Consider the following 20,664-nt stretch of genomic DNA (forward strand, 5'->3'; position numbering starts at 1 on the left):
ACATCCTTACTAAGACAGAATGAAAGTAAGGACATCCAGGGGAGGAAAGAAAAAGGTAGTCAGTAACAACAAATCAGTGAAACTACGATTAGCAGGAGAACAATGAACCCATGTAGGAGCAGTCCTGCGCTAAGAGCAGCACAGAATCACTCCAACTAGTTACTATCACCAAGCCATATACAGTTTTCCTTATTTTTCTGTTTTGTTTTAGGATATAAACGAGGAAAATCACTGCTGAGAACTGTCAGCCAAATTACACGCCAAAACCTGAAGGAAGAGAAACTCAAGTAAGTCAGATGAAAACATTGGTAACTTATCTGCTGAGCCTGTGCCCCAAGCCTTCCCATCACCCCAGATTTCTCAAAAAGACTCTAAGATGTGCTGATGCTTAAATATCAAACAATCAGTAATTAGAAAACAAAAGTCCCACAGTGCTTCTGTGTCTCAAGAGACATGTGACTTGAGGTCTAAAAGCAACAGACAAGCTTTAACACCTCTTTTCCCATCAGATAGACTTGTAAAACTCTCTCTCAGATGTAATCTGAAGTATTCCACTTGACTTAAGTCAGTTATTGGCACGTCTACATGCCTGGTGGATCTCCTGAACACTTCAGAGATCATTTCTTTCTAGGCAAAGTGGCTCCCTCATGCATGGGCAATGAAGAAACAGCTGCTTTCCAGCAAAACTTTCTCTCCCCACAACAATGTGAATAGGTCTCTGTTCTCAACAGAAATATGTACCTTCTTACACAACACCAAACAACAAGCAGCTTTGGTCCATTTCTGTTTTGTTGGTCTATGAGCATAAACTATGAATCATAAACAAGTGCCTGTTTAAAGATGTGGTGCTACTGCTAGGAGAGCTAGGTAATAGGCATTCAGTCCGGAAGAAAACTAAAATCCTCTATTCCATACCTCGTAACCAAAATCTACTTGTTTTTAAAAGGCAGCCTGCATACTGGCACTCTTTCCCACACACAATTAAATAAGGTACTTAAAATTATTTATCTACAAGCAGATCTCTACAACTTTTTTTTTTTTTAACTCAAATAACTAGCAAAAAGTGCTCTTATTGATAAATATGTTTTTAAAATATCTTTGTTCTCTAATGAGCTGTTTAAACTAGGTATTACAGCACAATTCACTTAATCTTCATCATCAAGAACCGCAAAATGTTTTTTCCAGCATTAAGAAAAAGAAAGTTCCACAAATTTAAATACAAATCAAGTTGTTAAAAATTAACTTTCACCATTCAAGATGGAATAAATTTGAATAGGTGTATTTATACACACACATACACACACACACACACACACACAGATTCCCAAAAAACTTTTTTGAATGAGTATAGGACAACTTGGTCAATCAAGACAGAACATATGTAATTGTCAACATTAAAGCAAGCTTTATTTTTCTAATTTAGGGCTCAGAGACTTAATAGTTTAAAAGGACTCATCAGTTACTTTCAGAGTATAACATACTTATTATCTAATTGCTGATCTTCAGTCATGTAGAACAGTCAGAAGAAGGAGTAAACAAAGAAAATTCTGCAGAAAGCTGCATGGAGCAGGGACAAACATGTCTAAGTGCATATGTTCTTCCGCTCTTTGGTAAAGCAGACTGTAGAAGCCAGCATATCTCATGAAAGCCCTCCTAGCTCTACAGCAGCTCTTAGCAAAGCAACTGAAGAGTCCTTAATTGTTTGTGTTCTTAATGCAGAACTTCTTGAACACATTCATTTTTAATAGAGGGCTCAAGTGTGGGGCCTATCAAAGAATGACAAAACTACATCATTCACTGGTTCTTGCTGTTGCAATGATTGTCTTTTGATTTATTTGCAAACGACAACCTTGTCAGACCTCTGACCAATGTGCCACCCTCCTTTCTGAAGTATCATTAAAAATTAACATGAAGGAATTCAGCTCCATTTTGTAAAATTTGGTTGAGCCTTATTTTTGGCTTTACTCATCCAGTTCTTTGCCTTCATTCCATATAATTAAGAACTTAAATGTTTTGACCTAGCATTGCCAAACTCAAGCGTTCGTACTTAGATTTGTCTCTTGCTAAAATGAATTCTTAACATAATGACATAGAACTAAGGAGACAGGCTAGTTACTAAATATAATATTCACTTAAATATCGAAGTGTTTTCCTGTACAGTAGTCTACTTTAGATCATTTAATGTTTTGACACCCTATACATTACAAAGTACCACATAAGATCTCATACTTAACACAATTTCTTAAGCAAATACAGATTTTTGCACTGGTGTGGAAAGAAGCAAGATTTCTATTTCTACCCAGATTTCTCACCACACATACCACATATTTCATCACTCATAAAAGAAGCTCTAGCCTGTAAGAGTTAGCACCCTCACTTCCGGCTGAAAAATGCAACTTTCACCTTACGAAAATTAGTTTATCACTCATCAGCCTCCGAGTTTTCAACAACAGCTGTGGTTTTGCTTCAGTCAGCACCTCTCGTATTTGTCACAGCAAGGACTAGCTATAGCAACTACAGTAATTTAAAGCAAAAATTAAATCTTAGAAGACATCATTGTGACAATCAGCTGTATTATGACAATTGGTGTTTTATTAGTTCTCAGACTGCACAAAGCTGCCCAGGCCTACCATTACCAAACAACGCTAAGCCAAAATAGTCATTTTTTCTTGCAGATTGCATTTTCTATGGCCAGAAGTTAGATCGGTATTTGAAACTACTCTATCACCATTTCTTAAGGTCAAGTATGTGCACTTTCATTACATTCTTTCTTACTTCAATTATTTTAAACCAATTAAAAAAATCACACGTCATTAAATGTGGAGGAAGACAGCTTAGGAGAAATGTTGAGAAAGCATCAGAAAAGGAAACTCAAGAAAAGCAACATATGAAAAACCGAAGTTACTATCATAATGAAAAGCAAGTCCTAATCCATTCAATAAAATCAACCTGTCTTTAATGCACAGAATATACTGTGAAATCATATTCACAAAAGCTTTACAAGTTAATTCTGAAGTACTACGCCTCCATTTACATTTTCAACACATAGGAAGCCAAGTACAACACTGAACTCCTTCTGGAAGAAGGAAATTGACTTCTTGACATTTATAGCATGTAACACAGCAATCTAGTAGGGAGTAAAGGTTAATGTTGCATTTTTGGTCATTACTGCATTATTTGAGATGATCCGTAGTAGGGATGAGGAGAAAAATCGAAGGCTGTGAGAATGCTGCAACTCACTTGACCTCAGACCAATTTTCATCCCCATATGTCTAGCAGGCATGTGGATAAAAGCCGTCTTTATGGAACATGCTTGACCATTTTTAATTCCTGCTGCAAACCAGAAATCAGCTGAAAACTACATCTAAAAAGTCCTTGGGCAAGAAACTGCAATTGTACGATTTAGTCTTAAACTGTTAGTACCCATTCTTTATTTTCATTTTTCTTGCAGAAACAGTAGAGTAACTAGCACTGAAGTGTTGCAGCCTTTATTCTTAATGTGATTCAGATCTTCAGAGACAACAAAAAAAAAAATCACACCTATTCATAGAGCACAAAAAAAACCACTCAACCAACATTTTGCAGAGTGTAACTTTTAATTTCACCGTAGTAAGGCTTACACAATTCCAACAATGCATTGCTAACAATTTGGGGATGGGGAAGATGTTGGATGTATGAATAAATCTCAAAATTTAAATATTCAAAAGTCTTAAATGATTAAGGCTAGCATTCTATGAACTTTGCTGTTCATGAGTTACTGAATCCACAATAAGCACTGAGAAATTAATGCCCTTTTATTTAAAACTAATACACCACAATCTGTTTTGGCAACAGTTGCAAGATGGAAGGAAAAAAAAAAGCAATATGCCATTTAGAAGTTTAGGCCCCCATAGTATATCAATGTCAAACAACAGTGTGTCAAGCTAAGATTCAATTCAGGTAAGTGCCACTGCCAAATTTTCTTGTTCCCAGACGTGCTTTAAGATTATTTTATTGCTTAAAATTTAATTTGTTCCAACTTGCGTCTCCATGACAACGCTGGCTAACCCCGCAAATCATTTGGGTAATTGGATATCTTATCTTTCTATTGCTTGCAAATCGAATGATTTTGCTAGAACTGAAGCAGCCAATCAAATTTACTGGTCTCCTGAGTAACAGACTGGGAGAAGCAGCCACATTCATCTCCCCTTTACAGCCATATTCACCACCATGCGACAAACTGTGGAAGTTGGCCTTCAAACTGTATTTTAAATTATAAACACTGTCATTACTAACATTCGCACCAGTAGGAGGAGGAGGGAAGGTGTATTCTCAACAGATAGTTGAAATTCAATCTGACAAGGAGCAATGGGTAGCATTCACTTCAGCGACAAGAACAATCTCTGTATTTGGGGGATAAGCTGTCAGTTCAACATGACATATCATTAACAAATACAGTTTTCCTTCTGCCCCACGTCTGTGCTACTCATTTTAATCATAAGGTCAGCCACCCACGAGATGATGATATTAAAACACCAGAAGACTGGCATGAAAAATCTTTAGCTATGGAAAAAACAAAACATTACCATATTGCAAGTGGGAGTGCAGGAAGGAATAAGCAACAGAAATATTAACAGAACAAAAATCCAAAATGACAAAGTTGGAGAATGACAGATAATTTCCAAATGTACATTTATTACCTAAACTGCATTTATCTGAAGCCTCTTCAGATGTTAGTTTATGTTACAAAAAGGTCATGTTAATTTAAACATAAGCTGGATCTGATGCACAAGCCAACAGCTACACTTACTGAACATCTACTATAGCTTTGAACTTTGTTAAACTGTAAAGTGACTGGATATATTTCAGATGTCTGATTTCAATCCTGTCTATTACAATAGAGCTCCTGTGCAGCTCTCATTGAACCACTGTAAACAAGCACCCATCCCATTTGCAGCTGTAAATTCGGTAGAACCTAAGTCAACTGGCAACAACAAAGCTGTTGTCAGGATGTTCAAGTGATCCTTTCACACATCCTCAATAACTTGAGACTTTTCATGAACTTGGCTAAAATGGGCCATTATAACATTTCTCCTTTAATCCAACTTTAGTTCATCTTGCATTCATTCAAATCTTAATTCCACAGTTTTGTTTCCATGCCTATGCTAACCTTCAATACACTGAACTGTTTAAATCTCTAAAGCCAGCACAGAGCTTTAATTTGCTTTCCAGTTGTTTTGGGGTACATACTATTCCCATTTACTCAGATTTTATAAGATAGCAGAGCAAGTCAGAGTCTGACTGATCCAAAAGAGAAAATCTCACCGCCTTCATTTCCAGAGGCACGCACTGATCACCTTATTCCAAAAGCACTCCTGGAGATGTTCAGAATCGTCCAACATCTCAGCTCACTAGTTGAGCAGAAAACATTTCTACAGGAAAAAGGAAAAGGACCAGCTTAGCAGATCAGCAAGTTAAGTAGGCTAACAAGAAGTATCCACCAAGTAACAGCTGTTCAGGGAAGCACAGGAAGAACCTAACTGAAAGCAGAGGGAAGTGGTAAGCCAGATGAGCTCCTCGCATCTCACATGTTCTTCATAATTATCAAACATGTTTTGCATTATTGATGTTGGGTCATTACGAAATTAACACAAGAACATCTGAGCAACACAGTACTAAGAAAAAGGAAGAGACAAAAAGAAGAGTGAAAGAAAGGAGCCATAAAAACAGAATAGCTATAACTGCTACACCTGACAGAAAGGAATCCCATCCCCTTGCCTTTTCATTTGGTTTAGGATACACTCCAAAAATCATTCTTATTTTGCTCTCAATCCTGCAAGCTACAAACAAGTTTTTGCACACATCCTTAAAATGTTCACCACAGAGAGCCACTTTATTGGGATGGCCATGGAATGTCAGAGATATTACAGAATTGTGAAAGTGCCTATGTAGCTTTGAATACGTAAGAGCATAATGTACCTCAAATCAAGCACGTACACTAATAGTACTCAAGACATTAACAAAACTCTCAGTTGGCATTCAGTCCTTATCAAGTAAGACTACAACACCATTAGAATCTGTTCTTGAGTAGAACAAAGAACATGCAAATTGCCAAAATAAGCACTACCACATATCAAGACAAGGGATGGAAATACGGAGGAAAAAATTCAATACAACATACTACATTTACTAGGACTTCAGGAATCACTATCAAATTAAGCTGAGTTTAAGAAAACATGTCACACGCACTTGTGCATCTCAGATGTAATTTCACAGTTTTACAATATTGACTATATTCACACTGAGATTCAAACACCAAGTCACTGAAAGAATTTAAGGCCTTAGAGGTGTCCTCATATCAATGCTTCAGATGCTATCATGTGATTCACTAATCAGTTAAGAGTTAAGAGGACTGACAAATTTTGTTAGCTGTTAGCAGAATTAGCCACCACACAAAATTTGGAAGGTGACTTTCACTATGTGGGGAAAGTGAGATTTGAAAGTCTGTCAGCAAAATCTTGGAGATATGTCAATAAATTTCTTCCCTATTTTATTATGTTTTGTTTATATTCTTCTGCTCACAGGATACAGAAAGCTAGTGAAGATGCCATCTAGATTACATCTTGTAGACAAGAACTGATTTAAACTGATCAGACAGGAAGTAATTTGAGATTGACAATCATGATACAGTTTACAGTTATTGGTACAAGGCAGAATAATAAGGCTCTCAAGACTTCTGGAAATCAGATGTCAACTGGTTAAGTTCATCTTTACAGGATCTGTTATTGAATGATAAAATGTATTATGAAAAGTCGATGAATTCTTTATGAAATAGTATTCAGGATATGCGTGAAAATTAACACATCTGAGAATGGAACAGGAATGCACAAAGGAAGAACAGTAAGGAAGAACTGTGCCAAAAATCTATATCAAAAGTTTCTAGCTGAGGTTGTGCAAACAATGAAGCATGGAAGAAGTGAAAACTTTGCCAGGTGAGGTAGTATAAATACATACAGCATAAGCACATAGTTACAGAATTATGTGCCACTATTAAGTTATGCAAAAGCAAAGCTGGTGCTCAGCCATATGACATACTAAGAAGAAATCAAAAAAGGTTCAATTCCTTCACTTACAGGAGGAAAGAGATGGTCAAAAGACATGAAGGCTGCCAGAAACTTAACTTTAAAGAAAAAAAAACAAAACACTTCTTTGCACCCACCTTAACTATAAAACAAAAGTCTTCAACCACATAATTTATATTAATTACTAGCTACAATCAACATCGCAGCCCAAACAGTAAAGGAAAAGAACTCTACTTGAATGCTCTGATCAAGTTAACCATGGCAACTGATGTTTAGTAAGAGCATACTAGTGAAACCTGGGCTAGCGAATACCTTGCAGAACCTGCAAGTGTCAGACAGAAAGGAAACTACATATAAAAGGACAATGCCTGACAGAGAGAAAACAGCTAGTAAAAGAGCAAAGATACTCCAGCTTCATTCAACTGTTCAAGTTTGAGGCATTAAAATGCCTCTCAACTACAAATATCTAGGTGAAGCAAGAAGACAAACTACAACTACAACTTGTATAGATTTTACAACAGTAAACAGTATCTGAACCAAGTAAATTCCAACAAAGTCAGTCCTCTATAGCTAAGTGACACAGGTGCCCTATCTTCTTCACTAAGAATTTTACACTAGTAGTGTAGCATTCATGGGAACAATGCAAACAGAACAGTTCTGCTAGAACTTCACAAGAATGTGCAAAACTGCTTGTTGATTAAACAAAGTATCAAGACTTAAGACGTTCTGAGTGGATGACAGGACTGGTATTTTTCAACATTTCCACTGATGCGCATAAAAATCTCTTTACCTGCCCTAATCCTTAATTTACAGAGAGTTGCAAAGAAATGTGTAACATGCTAGGGGAGAGCTTCAGAACTCACTTTGCAGTGAAAGAATTAAAAAAAAAAAAAAAAAAGACTAGGAAAAAGAAAAAGGATTGGGTCAAAATGGCATAAAGAGCCATAGCATACCTAGACAGAAGCAAAAAAAAGTAAAGGACAACAAGAGGCCAGAAAAGCAATCAACCTCTCTGTCACAGTGGATTAGAAGTTGAAGTTATTTTGCAGTAAACTGCTGGTAAAAGGCTGCCACCACAGTCAACAGTAAGCTAAGCAACTCTCTGCTACTCAGCACAGTGATTCCTCCCCTGGTGTACTGTGCTTATTTTGGGCACTGCTCTTCATCTGGGCAAAAGCACTCAAAGAATGAACATTAGGCCACAATAGTCCACAAAATGCTTCCGGAAGGAAAAGGAACAATTGTCTTTTCCTATCCAGGGGGACAAAAGTACACAGGAAAAAAAAAAAAAAAACTAAAACTGGGGAAAAGAAAAAAAAAATGGGGCTGTAACTGAAGAAGCACTTCAGTCACAGAAAAGCAGTTACCCAGACAGCCTGAGAGTGGCTGCTGTTGCTAATCTTCAGCAGCAGATCAGACAAGCACCCTGACAGAAAATGCACTGCTACAACTGATTCTGCTAGGCCAGAAGGAGGTGCCAAGTCCTCCCTAGAACTGCCACCTGACAGCATCTATTTCAGTGTAATGAATAAGTTTGAAGGCTTCCCATAGGTCTTGTTAATTTTTTTTTCCTTTGCTTAGCTTGCAATTTATGTCCCTTATTTGAGACAGATAGATATCTGCAAACTAATGGCTGGCAACCTTATAATCAGCTACAAAGTGGAAATTCAGGATGACCTTATGCCCAGACTCAAGACTCATATAAAGAAAAAACAGTGATAAACATTTCAGTAAAAAACAGAACAAAAGCACGTTTTGTTGTAAATGGAAACTGTTATGGCAAAACCACAAAAGAATGACCTATTTGTTATTTTTTCCCCAAGAAAATGTGGTTTTCCTCCCTGTCCTCACCGAGATTTAATTCAAACTTCTGCACTTAAAGAGGTTGAGATCATTATACAATGAAGTAAAGGCCACAGCAACTCAGGAGTTTTGGCATATTTAAAAACAAGTTCATAAATAAGCAGATTGCCATAGCAACTATCCGCTTTCAGATGTCCTTTGCTTTTCTTGACCTTACAAAAGCATTTTCTCAGAATTAGTACCTAATCAAGATGCAGTCAAACAAGCATACACATTTTTGCTCCCTTCTCCAAAACTGAAAGCTACCTTTTTGGTTTTGCTTACTAACCCACAGAGAAGCCTCTAAAATGACAAAAAATAAAAAATAAATAAATAGAGGTGGCAGCATTTTGTTCTAAATCAATTTTATCCTCAGCCATCAACTAGACGTTCCAGCACAGAGGAAGAACAGTCCTTCCCTTCTAATTCAAAAATCCATACCACCATTGCCCTTGCAAACTGCTAAACAAGCAGTATCGGCAATTCACTTGTGTTCTGTAATATATTTACTGCAAATCCCAGTGGCTTGCCTCCTAATGCAGTTTTCTATTGTGTCTGTTCTTGTCAATACACTGACTGGTCACCTTACAAGTAAGTTACTTTGACCGACTGTTTACACAAACATCAAAAATCTTCAAGATTTAAAAGAGACAAAAAGGAAGAAAAATCCATGCTGGGTGAGGGAAGGCAGAAGCACCACCACCATCACCACAACAACAACAAAAGAACAGCACCAAATACAAATAAATCTGTTTTCTGTTATGTGACCACACAACCCAAAAGGCTAACTAGATCTTCCAATCACTTAAGCAGTACAAGATATTTCCAGATAAGCAACCCTGACAGATAACCCACCAGACACCTCTCAAAGAACTTTAATTTGTAATTTAATCATCTGTGCTAATTTGTTCACGCTTCTGAAGAACATAAAGAAAAGGTGAAAGCAACTCAGTCAATCCCCAATTAGAGATTACAGGCTTCTTAAATGCTATTCAATTTATCACTCCCCACAAAACACTATTATCATTATAAAAACTTCAAAGAAACCTACCAAACTGATTAATTTCTTGAACAGTTCTCCACTGAACTCCACACTGAAAGTATATTCAGTAATACTAGGCTTGCTAGCAACTAAAATAATCCTCGCCAGAACTTTATATAATAAAAGCTATAATCCTTTCTTTCTATTCCACTTATATTTAAGCATACTGTGAATGCATTTTTAAGAGAAACCAATATTGTTTCCATTTGTTCATGCAAAAAAAAAAAAAAAAGGAACTCATCACATGCTGTACCAAATACAGAGGAAAAAAAAGTTAAAAGAAATTTCATCACTATGCCTTCTTTTACAATAAATGACTTCAGGAAATAACTCATTTTTGAAACCTAGTCAGATTTGAAGTAGAGCTCAGATAGGCAATGCTTTAGTAAGTTTTAACCTGCCCTTCAATTGCCTCTGGCACCATGCCGTAAACAAATAAATAATTGTCAAAATTAGGAAACAGGGCAAGGGAAAACCATCAGCTCTCTCCAAAGAGGAATATCAGCAGTAGGATCTCAGGGACTTCTACTGCAATCTAGTTTATGAGTATGCTCAGCAACACAGTCTGGAGAAGACAGCACACAGTGAGTAAGAACATTAGTTCCACAGGAGGATTCAAAGTAGAAACAATGACAGACAGAAGAACTGCAAAGCAGCCTTACAAGCTGAAGAGGGCAGTTAAACAGTATACTTTTACAACTTTGACACACTTATAGACACACCAGGAGCAACCACCGCTAGCATCAGAATAAATTGATGAAGCCATCATTGCTCATGAACAAGAACTCAAACGTGAGCAAATCTGAGAGGTGATACCAACAGCTCAGAATTTCTTGGTAGCCAAGGAGATAAATCAAATATTGAGCTCTTATCTAAAGAAAAATTAAAAAAATACAGATCACAATTATGCCATTACATAAATCTCTGGTTTGCCTATACCCTGACAACTGCATTTAGTTCTTGTGCCCTCATTTCAGTGGAGTAGATTGAAAGTGAGGAAAAATAAATTAAAAAAAAAAAAAAATCAAGCAAAGGCAAATCAGATGATCACAGCTATGGAACAACTTGTACTTTCACAAATTGAGTAGGCTGGGACTACCCAATGTGAAAGTGAGTCAGAAATAATACACACGAAGGTCTAAAATTCTAACTACATGGAAAAATGCAACTAGACATCAATTATATGCATTTGCTGAGAACGAAGTGTCATCAAACAAAGATAACATCACAAATGAAGTTTCTCTATCCCCAGCCCCTAAACCCCTCCCCCCAAAATCAACACAATTGCCTTACCTATCTTGCACCCACAACAGCTTCCTTCCCACACAATGGCAAAAACCCACTACAGAGAAGTTTTACATAAGAGGACAAGTTGAACACACATCAGCCTCACACCCTTGTTGACGATGAGAATGAAATGGTTAAGAATATAGAAACTGCTGATCAAGAAAAATCAGTTCTTCCCCTTTTTGTTCCTTCCCCATGTTAGTTAATAAAGATGACTAACTGGGGCAAGTAACTGATGCCAGCAAGAAGAGGGAGCTGAGTATACAGTTACAATGTAAACACGTCTGTCATTATATATTCTCAACTCTTATATTCAGAGGAATGATGACATCATTAGCCCTACTCAATGCTGTTATCATTTTTAAATTAATAAGTACTGTGTAGTCTCCTGATAAGTGCAAGTTAACATACAATTATTTTTAGATGCTTTCAGTGTATGCCAATGGTGACCTACCCACAAATCCAGAAGATACTATCTTTCATTCTGCATAGAAGATGAAATGCAATCTTTTCCCCTTCGCTACAAAACTAAAATTGCTGAAAGGCAACTCAAATACTTAGCTGGCCTGTTTGGTTTTTATTACAAACACCAGAAACAAGCGTTTACCTTTCACCCCAGAACCTGCTGTGAGAGAAGAACCCTTCCTTCCTTTTCCACTCCCTGCTCCCAAAAATACCAGCTTTTTTTTTTTTTCTTAAAAATAAAAACTTGCTTGTGCCAATCCATGAAGTACAGTAACAGAAATTTGACAAACTAAGTTCCAGCAATACAAAGGAAGTTTGACAACATCGCCAGTAGCTTCTCCTTTCCCTGAATGATCCTGCAATGAACCTGAAATCTAGCAGACCCATTTCAAAATGCAAGATGATCTGACAGTATTTAACATATGTAGAGTGTTTATACTGTGACACATTTTTTGATTAAGTTGTATGTTAAGTTGACATAATAGATGGTATCTGACAATATGGTTATCTAAAAGCCACATGGAGACATATTTCACACAGTGCCCTGAATCTGTCAGATAACTCCTTAATGTCAGTCTCAAGCTTGAATGTGGCTTTAAAGTTGAGAAAGTTGAGTTCATTACTCTAGGCTTTCCTCCTTATTTAGGAACTATAGTTGTGGCTGTAATGGTGGTACAACTGTAAACACTTGGAAATCCAGTGTTTGTAGAATAAATATGACTGTTGAGGGAAAAATATGTCCCAGTCAATCTTACAGAAGCAGGTTCTGCATGTCTTATGTGGCAGATCCAACTGTAAAATCCTCTTGAAACACTCACAGTACATCATCAAAACCTTTAGGATTCATGATGTTTTTCACTGCACTAATTAAAATGCAAGTAGAAAAACAGAAAAAAAAAATCTTTAAATCCCTTTCAACAGCACAGCCATCCTACTCAGGAGCTGTAGAGAGCTAACTAAGCTTCTTAATTCCCTTCTATTTAACCCACTCCTGAAGACTGATGTTCTAATGAGATATCAGGAAAAGATTCAGTCCTTGAACAAAGAGCATTAGAAATGATTTCATAAAACATTCTGGACTAAAACAGACATTTAATTGCTGTACAACTGGTTAGCATAATGCAGTTCGGGAGTTTGTATACTTTTCTACAAGAGGCAAAGTACTGAATGACATGCCTGCCTCAAGGCAGGTCACAAAGATCACAATAACCCGCCCAAAGAGAAGGAAAACCAGCTGTCACCTTTGGGATTGCAGACACCCAAATACTATCGTAGTTTATACAGTCTGTCAGTTAGTTCAGCAGTGATGATTTTTTCTGTCTTTGGCTGCCTGCCACTGAACAAGAGCTAATCTTGCACCTGAACAATCTAGGCATTAAATACACAGGAAGTCTTATCTCTCGACTTATGACAAAAGATGACAGGGCAGCACCTCTTTATTTTCAGCATCTCTCTCTAATAGCCAAGGGCAGTAACCCTTCAAGTACGCTGGGATTTTTAACACCCAAAAGACTCTATATCTTGGCACTAGCAGATGACACGTCTGCTTTGCCAACCACGGATGTCACAGTGGGAAAACCTGACTTGAATGGTCTTCAGTTTCCTTCCTCTGTTAATTCAATCCATGACACACATGAAAATGATACCTGAATCAATCCCACCTATCCTCAGCAAATCCTCAAACTTGTTTCTGTCTCAGAGACAGTAATGTTAATCAGTAACTATATACACCTTAAGATAATTATCTCTGAAAACAGTACAAAAACCCAGGCACAACATCCTCTTAAGAATTAATCTTTGAGATTCTTGTAAAAACAGAAACAAACCAAGAAAACACAAACCAGCCACAAGTATGTCAATGATTATTTCCTGATCTGTGTTCAGCCAGCAAGCTGAAATGCAACAGCAGTACCTGGGTTTAAGCATATTGTCAAAAAGTTAAACACTACAAAGAGCCAAAGTTGTGAAGAAAGCCTTCCCGGAGCCATTCATTGACACAAATACAGTGTATTCAAGTTGAAAACTCTGCAGTACAGTTGCTTTTGTTTGGCGAGTTTGCAGCACAACTGCATATAGCCACGTTCAAGTCCTAACTCTGTTTCAGTCAAATTACAATCGTAATAGATTACAGAATTAAATGAAGAGTTTAGTAACTGATGTAACTGAATCACCACAAGAAATCAACCTTTTCATCAGCAGGCAGACTACAACAACTTCCTTCAACCGAAGTGACCCCACATTCCACAGTGATGTGGACGGCACACTGCACAAGCTACCATCACTGCAGTACGATTTTTTATTTCCAAATCAGAAGCCCAAACACTCTGAAGGGCTGCACACAGGGTGAGTACAGCATCCACACAGAAGGTAGGCCTTACGAACATTAAAGCTCGTTCAGTGGAAAGTTTCCCCATCACTGCATTTTTCAGTAACAAAGATGTTGTCAGAAATGACAATTTTTCATGTCCCCTGATGATGCCTTGCTAGCATTTGGTTATAAGCCATAAAGCAGGAATAATTTCAGCCTGTCAGAAGTCTAGCTAATGCCCAGTTTCCCCCTAGAGAGAATTCCTGTCAAACGTAATGAGAGCTCCAAAGGCCCTCTCTACAACATAATGAGCACTTAGGCCATGCTGGTGATCAGCCAGCAAAAAGCATCAATTTGAGCCTGGCTACACCCTTGGGGCTAGACGTCACCAGTTTTAATAAGAATTATGATTACTATCTGACAAAAGCCTCCTCAGAACTCATCGTTAGCAGTAGAAATTCAGAAGAATGTCACTGGTGGCTTTTTTTTTTTTTTTTTTTTTTTTTTGCTTTGCTTTGCTTTTTTGTCTCCTTACTCTGAGACCACCTACCTACTGAATCCTAACAGCACTATGCATCCTCACTGCAGGCATCTAAATCTTTAATATGAAGGTGCTACGTTTTTCAGAACTGCTTAAGATGTAAAATCATAGTTTTCCTTGGTTATGAGTTTTAGATACTATTTATCCCTTCCCTTTCTTTTCTTAACAGTACGCAGGGAATAAGCATGCTCTGTTCTCTTTCACTACAATCAATGCAGATATAATGCTCTGCCATAAATCTTAAAAGCTTCCCAAGTATCACTGCATACCGGGTAGATAATTATAGTTGCCATATATACAGAGCATTAAACCTTTGCAATGCACAGATGTTAAGGTCAAAGTGGAAACCTCAGTTCTGAGGCTCTTTAATCTCATGGGCTTAATTGATTTTACTTAAAGTTAATTCCTTGTACATTTACTGAAGTCACCTGACTTTGTCAAGATCTTATGAAGATAACATCCATTTTGCACCAAATCGACCCCCTGTATGGACATTGGCTTCCTCATGAGTTTTTTATTCTGAGCTTTACAGCAGTCTAAATAAACAGAAATCCAAACATCAGGATGAAGAGGATAAAGAGGATCAAAAGTTAACCTCACTAGAAAATACCATTCTTCTAACACAGACTAGACAAAAACACACCACAGCACAGAACCAAGTTAGCCACCACTCCTCCTGCCCTGTCTGCCTATTCAGTGCATCGCTTCAGAACAACTAGGCTGTCTAACATCCCTGCTTTTACCAGCATTTTGGATTCAAACAAGTGTAACTCTAAAAAACACTGTGGAACACTAGCTTAGCTTTGCAAACAAAGTTATCATGGAACCACCATTCCACCTCACCAAATACAATATTTTTAAGTGAAAACAAAATAAAAATCAAAGAGTTGAGAGTTACAAAAGAAGAATTCTACTCTGCAGTTCACTTACTTAATGAAAGTCTTTGAATATACTGAAGATCCAAAGCCTGAACTAATCAATTTACTCGCTATGCCCTAACCGGTCATCCATGCTCTTTAATTTAATGAAACAAGAATTTTAGATGAAATAGCACATACACTTCAAGAAAGAGTTGTATTGTTGCACTTTGAAATGTGTCCAACTGTGCAACTTCATCTAATGATAATTTTTTTAAGAGGCCATCGATTTCTGAAAGACTTATTGTACCAGCATCTTGATGAAAAAGTGAATGTCAGCATATCTACAGAATACTTACACCCTGCCATTAATGCTTTATTTGGCAGACAATGACTACTTAGTTGAGGGTCCTCCGGGCTGAGCAATCATTTAGCTTTTCTTCTCTTATGAGGTCTTTAGTGTCTTGTTCTACTTCAGCACTCTTTTTATTCACCATTATAGTGGCTGTTAGTGTGAATTTTATGGGAACTTGAAAATTCATAGTCATAACTTGAGCTTTCCAAGTCACTAACCTTTTCATACCTTTAAATGGCAAGCATTGGAGCAACTGTCACTACATATGCTACAAAGTCATCATCAAAGGCTCCTTCCTGCCAGCAACAAAACAGAACCACACAAAGCACTGAATTATACTTTTAAAAACAGAGACAAGACCTTTCCTACCTCAGACATCAACTTTCAGGACCAACAGCAAGACAGCCATGTCGCTCAGCCTAACCTACACCGCACTTGACAGTAGGTAGGCATAGGTCTGCTAATCACAGCTACGATCAGTCTATTCAGACATGCAATGCAGTCATCTGAATACAAACACAGCAGCTACATTTAAACACAGACTGTCCGCAGATTTTTGTGGTTTAGAAGACAAAATGCCTTACCTGTTTGTGCATTTCAATGTTTAATCCATATGACATTTCATAATACTGCAAATAAAGGACCACATATTATTTTTTATACTGGCTTACATTGTATTATAAGATATTTACTGAAATAAAGAAAAACAAGCAAACTTACCATCACATAGTGCCTCTGCATTTCTGTCTTCTCACTTGCCAGTTTCTCACATTCCAATTTAAGGCTACAAAATAGATCACACTTCAATGTAACTATTATGTCATTTGTTTTGACATCTACCCACTTTATTTGTATTTTGACAAAAACAGCTAATTAAAAAACCTCATAACTCACATGCAAACAGAGAGAAGAAGGCTTAATTCATACTTTAAACACAACGGTTGAGCAGGAAATTCAGAAGGTATTTCGTGGTGCTGCCTGAGAGCTGCAGCTGCCTCCAGAGCTACACAGACAGGCAAAGGACACTGGCTGTTGGGTTGTGACAGGACCAGACATTCCCCAAAGTTCCTCTGAGCAGCCAGAAGTATGTCTTCACATGTGACATTCAGAGTCGCAGCCAAACGGCACCATTTGTGGTTAGAATTACATCTCAGGCATATCTGCATCTCCTAACCTCAAGGTGCCTCCAGCTTGGGTTTTCTTGCCTGCAGCTGGACAGCGGTAACTCTGACCACCATTTGCTAGCAAGTTTGTTTTCAGAAGAGTTGCCTGTCTCATCACAAACAGCAGCACCGCTTTAACGACTCTGACTGAGCAAAACAAAAGCAGCAACATTCCCTTTGTTTTTTTAGGGCCACCAGAAAGCATCCTATGGAGCAGACGCAGTGGAAAGCAGTCTTTTTCACTTGTATCTGCAACACTGAATGCTCACAGTTCATACCGCATTTCTAACTAACCAACGGCTCAGACAAATCAATCTCGAGTGAGAATCAGTCTAAAGCAGGAAAAGGGAGCCCCAATCACAGCCGGCTGACTTCCAGCACGGAAAGTAACAGAGCTTTCATTCCTGTCCTGACCGTTCAGGTGAAAGGGAGTACAGAATCGAGAGACAAACGCCTCTTATTGCCAAGCACCCTCTGCGCGCAGGAATCCGTTCCCTAAGGGGCGCCCAGCACCAAAGCACCGCGCAGCGCCGCGCGACGAAGCGCACTTCACAGCTTCAGCAGACTGACGCTAACTCTGCGCTACAAAGTTGCCATCCTCCCGGCTCCTTTAGCACCGCACGTCGGCGTCGGATGCACCTCATTGTGAACACCGCACGCAACGGAGGAGGGCACTTCCTCCGCCGCCCTGCGGGCCACACCGCTCTCCTCCCGTAACACCCCCTCCCCGCACCCCGGGCCCGGCCGCCTGCAGCCTCGCTCCCGCTCGAGGGCCCCGCGCCGCCCCGGCCCCGCACGCCACCGCCTGGACGCCGCTGCTCGCTGCAACCCCGCACCCAGGGCAGGAGGAGCGGATCGGAGCGCCCCCGGCGCGGCCCCGCCGCCGCTCACCTGTGGTACTGAGCCTGGAGGAACTGGAACTCCTCCTTGATGCGGTCCAGCGACTCCGGGATGGTGAATTTGAAGGGCTGCCCCGCAGCCTGGTGCGGCGCCTGGGGCGGACGGACCGGGAGAGAGAGGCACGGTCAGATCGCGCGGACGGGGCGGGACGCAGCGAGGGTCCGTCCCGCCGCCCGCCCCGTCCCTGCAGCGACCCCGGCCCCAGCCCTTTCCTCCCGCCGACTCCCGCAGCGGGGCGGCCGGCTCCTCCCCGCCGCTCCCCTCGCCTCGGGGCGGAAAGTGACCGCCGCACGCAGGGCCGGTCCCGCCCGGCGCCGTACTCACGGGGTGCCGGCTCTGCGGGAACATGGCTCCGAACGCGCCCCAAACCGCCCCGCGGCGCTCAGTGCTCCCGCCGCGAGGACATCCTCCGGCCGCGGCCGCTCTGTCGCTGTAGCTCCGTGGGACGGGACGGGCGACGCGAGTCGTGAGGGCGAGCGGCTCTCTCTAGTGGGCTCCGGGCGGGGCCGTCACAGCGGGCGGGGCCGTCACAGCGATCGGGGCGTGCGGGAAGCCTCCGAGGGCGGCCGCGCTGCTCCCGACCGCCGGCGGCGCATGGGGCGGCCGGAGCGGAGCTCCGCGGGGGGCGGGCGCGGGGCGGCCCCGCGGCGACGGAGGCACCACAACAAAGGGCGGGGAGCGCCCGCTCCGCGCGGGGTCAGGCGGGCGATAGCCTCCGGCAGCGGGCGGCTCAACGCCTCAGCAGCACGCGGAGCATCGCGATCTCCTCCACATCTTCCTCGTCCTCCTCGCCGTAGCTCTCCTCGTCCCGGAGCTGCCCCGCCGAGGTGAAGTTCCGCCCGTTCGAGGAGCGCGGCCCTGCCCTGCTCCGCGCAGGGATGCGGGGGAGCGGAGCGCGGCAGCCCCGCGCGACGCGCTCGGCGGGACGGGAACGGCCGGGCCGGGCGGGATGCTCCGCGCTCGCTGCGCCGTTTGCATTAACACGCGGTTTCACACTCCTCCGGCTAACCAGCCGCCCGGCCACTCCCACAGCGCTCAGAGCGGGGGGAGAGATGGCGGTAGCAGCCAGTCGCCGGCCTCCGCACCAACGTGGGTGCGTGACGCATCCAGCGCCGCGGGCCAATGGAATTTGCTCAACTCCGTCCGCCTCTCAGCCTTTCGCTGGGAAGCGTTTCTGGCGGAGCTGCGGGAGCTCTCCGTGCCGGCCAATGGGAGGGCGCAGAGTGCAGGGAGGAGGGGAAGGTCTATGGGAAGGGGAGCGGGGAGGCTGAGCTGTCAGTCAAAGTAACGTGGGGTTGCTGGGCGGGTGGGGTGTCGGGGCTGCTTTTCGCCCAGCGTGCGGCGCCTGCGCGCATGGGGTCAGTGGTGCTGGGGTGTGGGGAGGCAGGGCGCTGCGGGACGGCTGTCCGCCAGGGGCGGGGGCGGTGCGGAGGTCCGGAGTGGGGCGTCGTGTGGCTGGGGGACGCCTCGAGGCGTTGTACGGAGTGGCTGCGGTACGCGCAGTACCGTTGCCCCGTGGATGCTTCCCACGGGTTCTTAGAGCTGTGTTAGGAGCCCGAAGTTTGGAGTTTGTTGGGAAACCTGACTCGAGGCGGTACCGGGATAGGAGCTCGTGCACAGTGCTGCGCCATGCACAGTGCAGTGTCAGAATGGCCAAAGGAAAAGGACGTGGAACTTCTCAGCGCTCTCAGGCTGAAACCTGCACTCGCCCTGAAGCTGTGGGGCTCTGGGAGCAGGGCTCTGCATCACCTGCCCGTGTCCTGCCAACCCCGCAGGCCTGTGGTCACCCATGTGTACGTGTGTGTTTAGATAATGTGCATGAGCATGCACATTTGAGAATACATAAATAAGTACAGATACACGAGGACTGTTCTTCACTGTTTTTAAGACGAGAGTGAAAATGCCTTTACTGTGAGGTGGTGTTTTCCAAGGTGGGGATGTAAACCTGTCTGGTGCTCCACATGCATAATTGGAGCTCCTCCTCGTGAGTTCCTTTTCCAGCTCTTCCCCTATGGCCTTGGACAAGCCAGTTCACCACTCTGCTCATGGCATTGGAAAGCTTAATTAATTAATGCTTATAAAGTACTCAGATCCTCAGATGAAAGCTACCATAAATATGCAGGCCATTATTATATACTTTGTGTGTGTACCTAGCAGCTATGGAGTCTGTAATAACATAGCACTTGCCTAACTTTGGTTGTACTGTGCTTAACCTGCTGGCACAAGTTGTTAATGAGATATTAACAGATACAACATTAAAACAACACTGTGCTTTGGAACATAAACAAAAGGGGTTTTTTGTTTTGTTTTGTTTTTAAGTAATTGCTCACCTACATGAAAGTTGAAATGTCTTGTAATCTTTATTTGTCATCATTAAAATGTCCAAGGCATGTTATAACTGAGAAGAAAAGCTCTGCTTTCCTTATTTCTTTTAACAAGTGCTTTTTATCCCCTTCAACCCCAGAATCAGTCACTCAACGGCATTCTGAATCTTCTCCATCATAAAAAAGGCAGAAAAGCTTCAAGAATACCAATGGTATCAAACACAATTTTCCTTTTTTCCAAGTGTGGGTAACTGACATTATATGGCATCAATGGTAATCAACACTATCTGATAATTAACTGATTTATACTTTGGCATCATTAGCTGTTGGAAGCACAAAAAAATAATCCTTTTTGTTAGACAGGTATAAATCTGGATTATTCCCAGAAAACTTAACATCGTTACTCATGGCAACACACAATAATTATGCCAGTGAAAGATAGGCCAAAATTTGGCCAGGCATGTTCTAAAGAACTGTGTTTGACTCAAGGTAGTATTCTATGCCAGAATGTTATGCCAT

General features: G+C 41.3%; 1 protein-coding gene across 5 annotated transcripts in view; it reads right to left on the reverse strand.

The window, feature by feature from the left end:
* TLE1 (transducin like enhancer of split 1) overlaps positions 1-18,800 on the reverse strand; it is a 71,602-nt gene extending 52,802 nt beyond the window's left edge. For 4 of the 5 annotated variants that reach the window (XM_015280363.4, XM_003643035.6, XM_015280362.4 and 1 more), the window contains exons 1-4: positions 18,146-18,800; positions 17,813-17,913; positions 16,479-16,542; positions 16,343-16,387 (exon numbers count right to left, since the gene is read on the reverse strand). In XM_015280363.4, the coding sequence (XP_015135849.1) occupies positions 16,343-16,387; positions 16,479-16,542; positions 17,813-17,913; positions 18,146-18,169 (234 nt within the window). In that variant the 5' untranslated portion in view covers positions 18,170-18,800. Of the gene's footprint in view, positions 1-5,304; positions 5,412-16,342; positions 16,388-16,478; positions 16,543-17,812; positions 17,914-18,145 lie in introns of those variants that run through there. The other variant, XM_015280364.3, reaches the window with a different exon arrangement.
* Between the last annotated feature and the right edge of the window lie 1,864 nt (positions 18,801-20,664).

The sequence above is a fragment of the Gallus gallus genome, chromosome Z, assembly GCF_016699485.2.
Source record: "Gallus gallus isolate bGalGal1 chromosome Z, bGalGal1.mat.broiler.GRCg7b, whole genome shotgun sequence".
Lineage (NCBI taxonomy): Eukaryota > Metazoa > Chordata > Aves > Galliformes > Phasianidae > Gallus > Gallus gallus.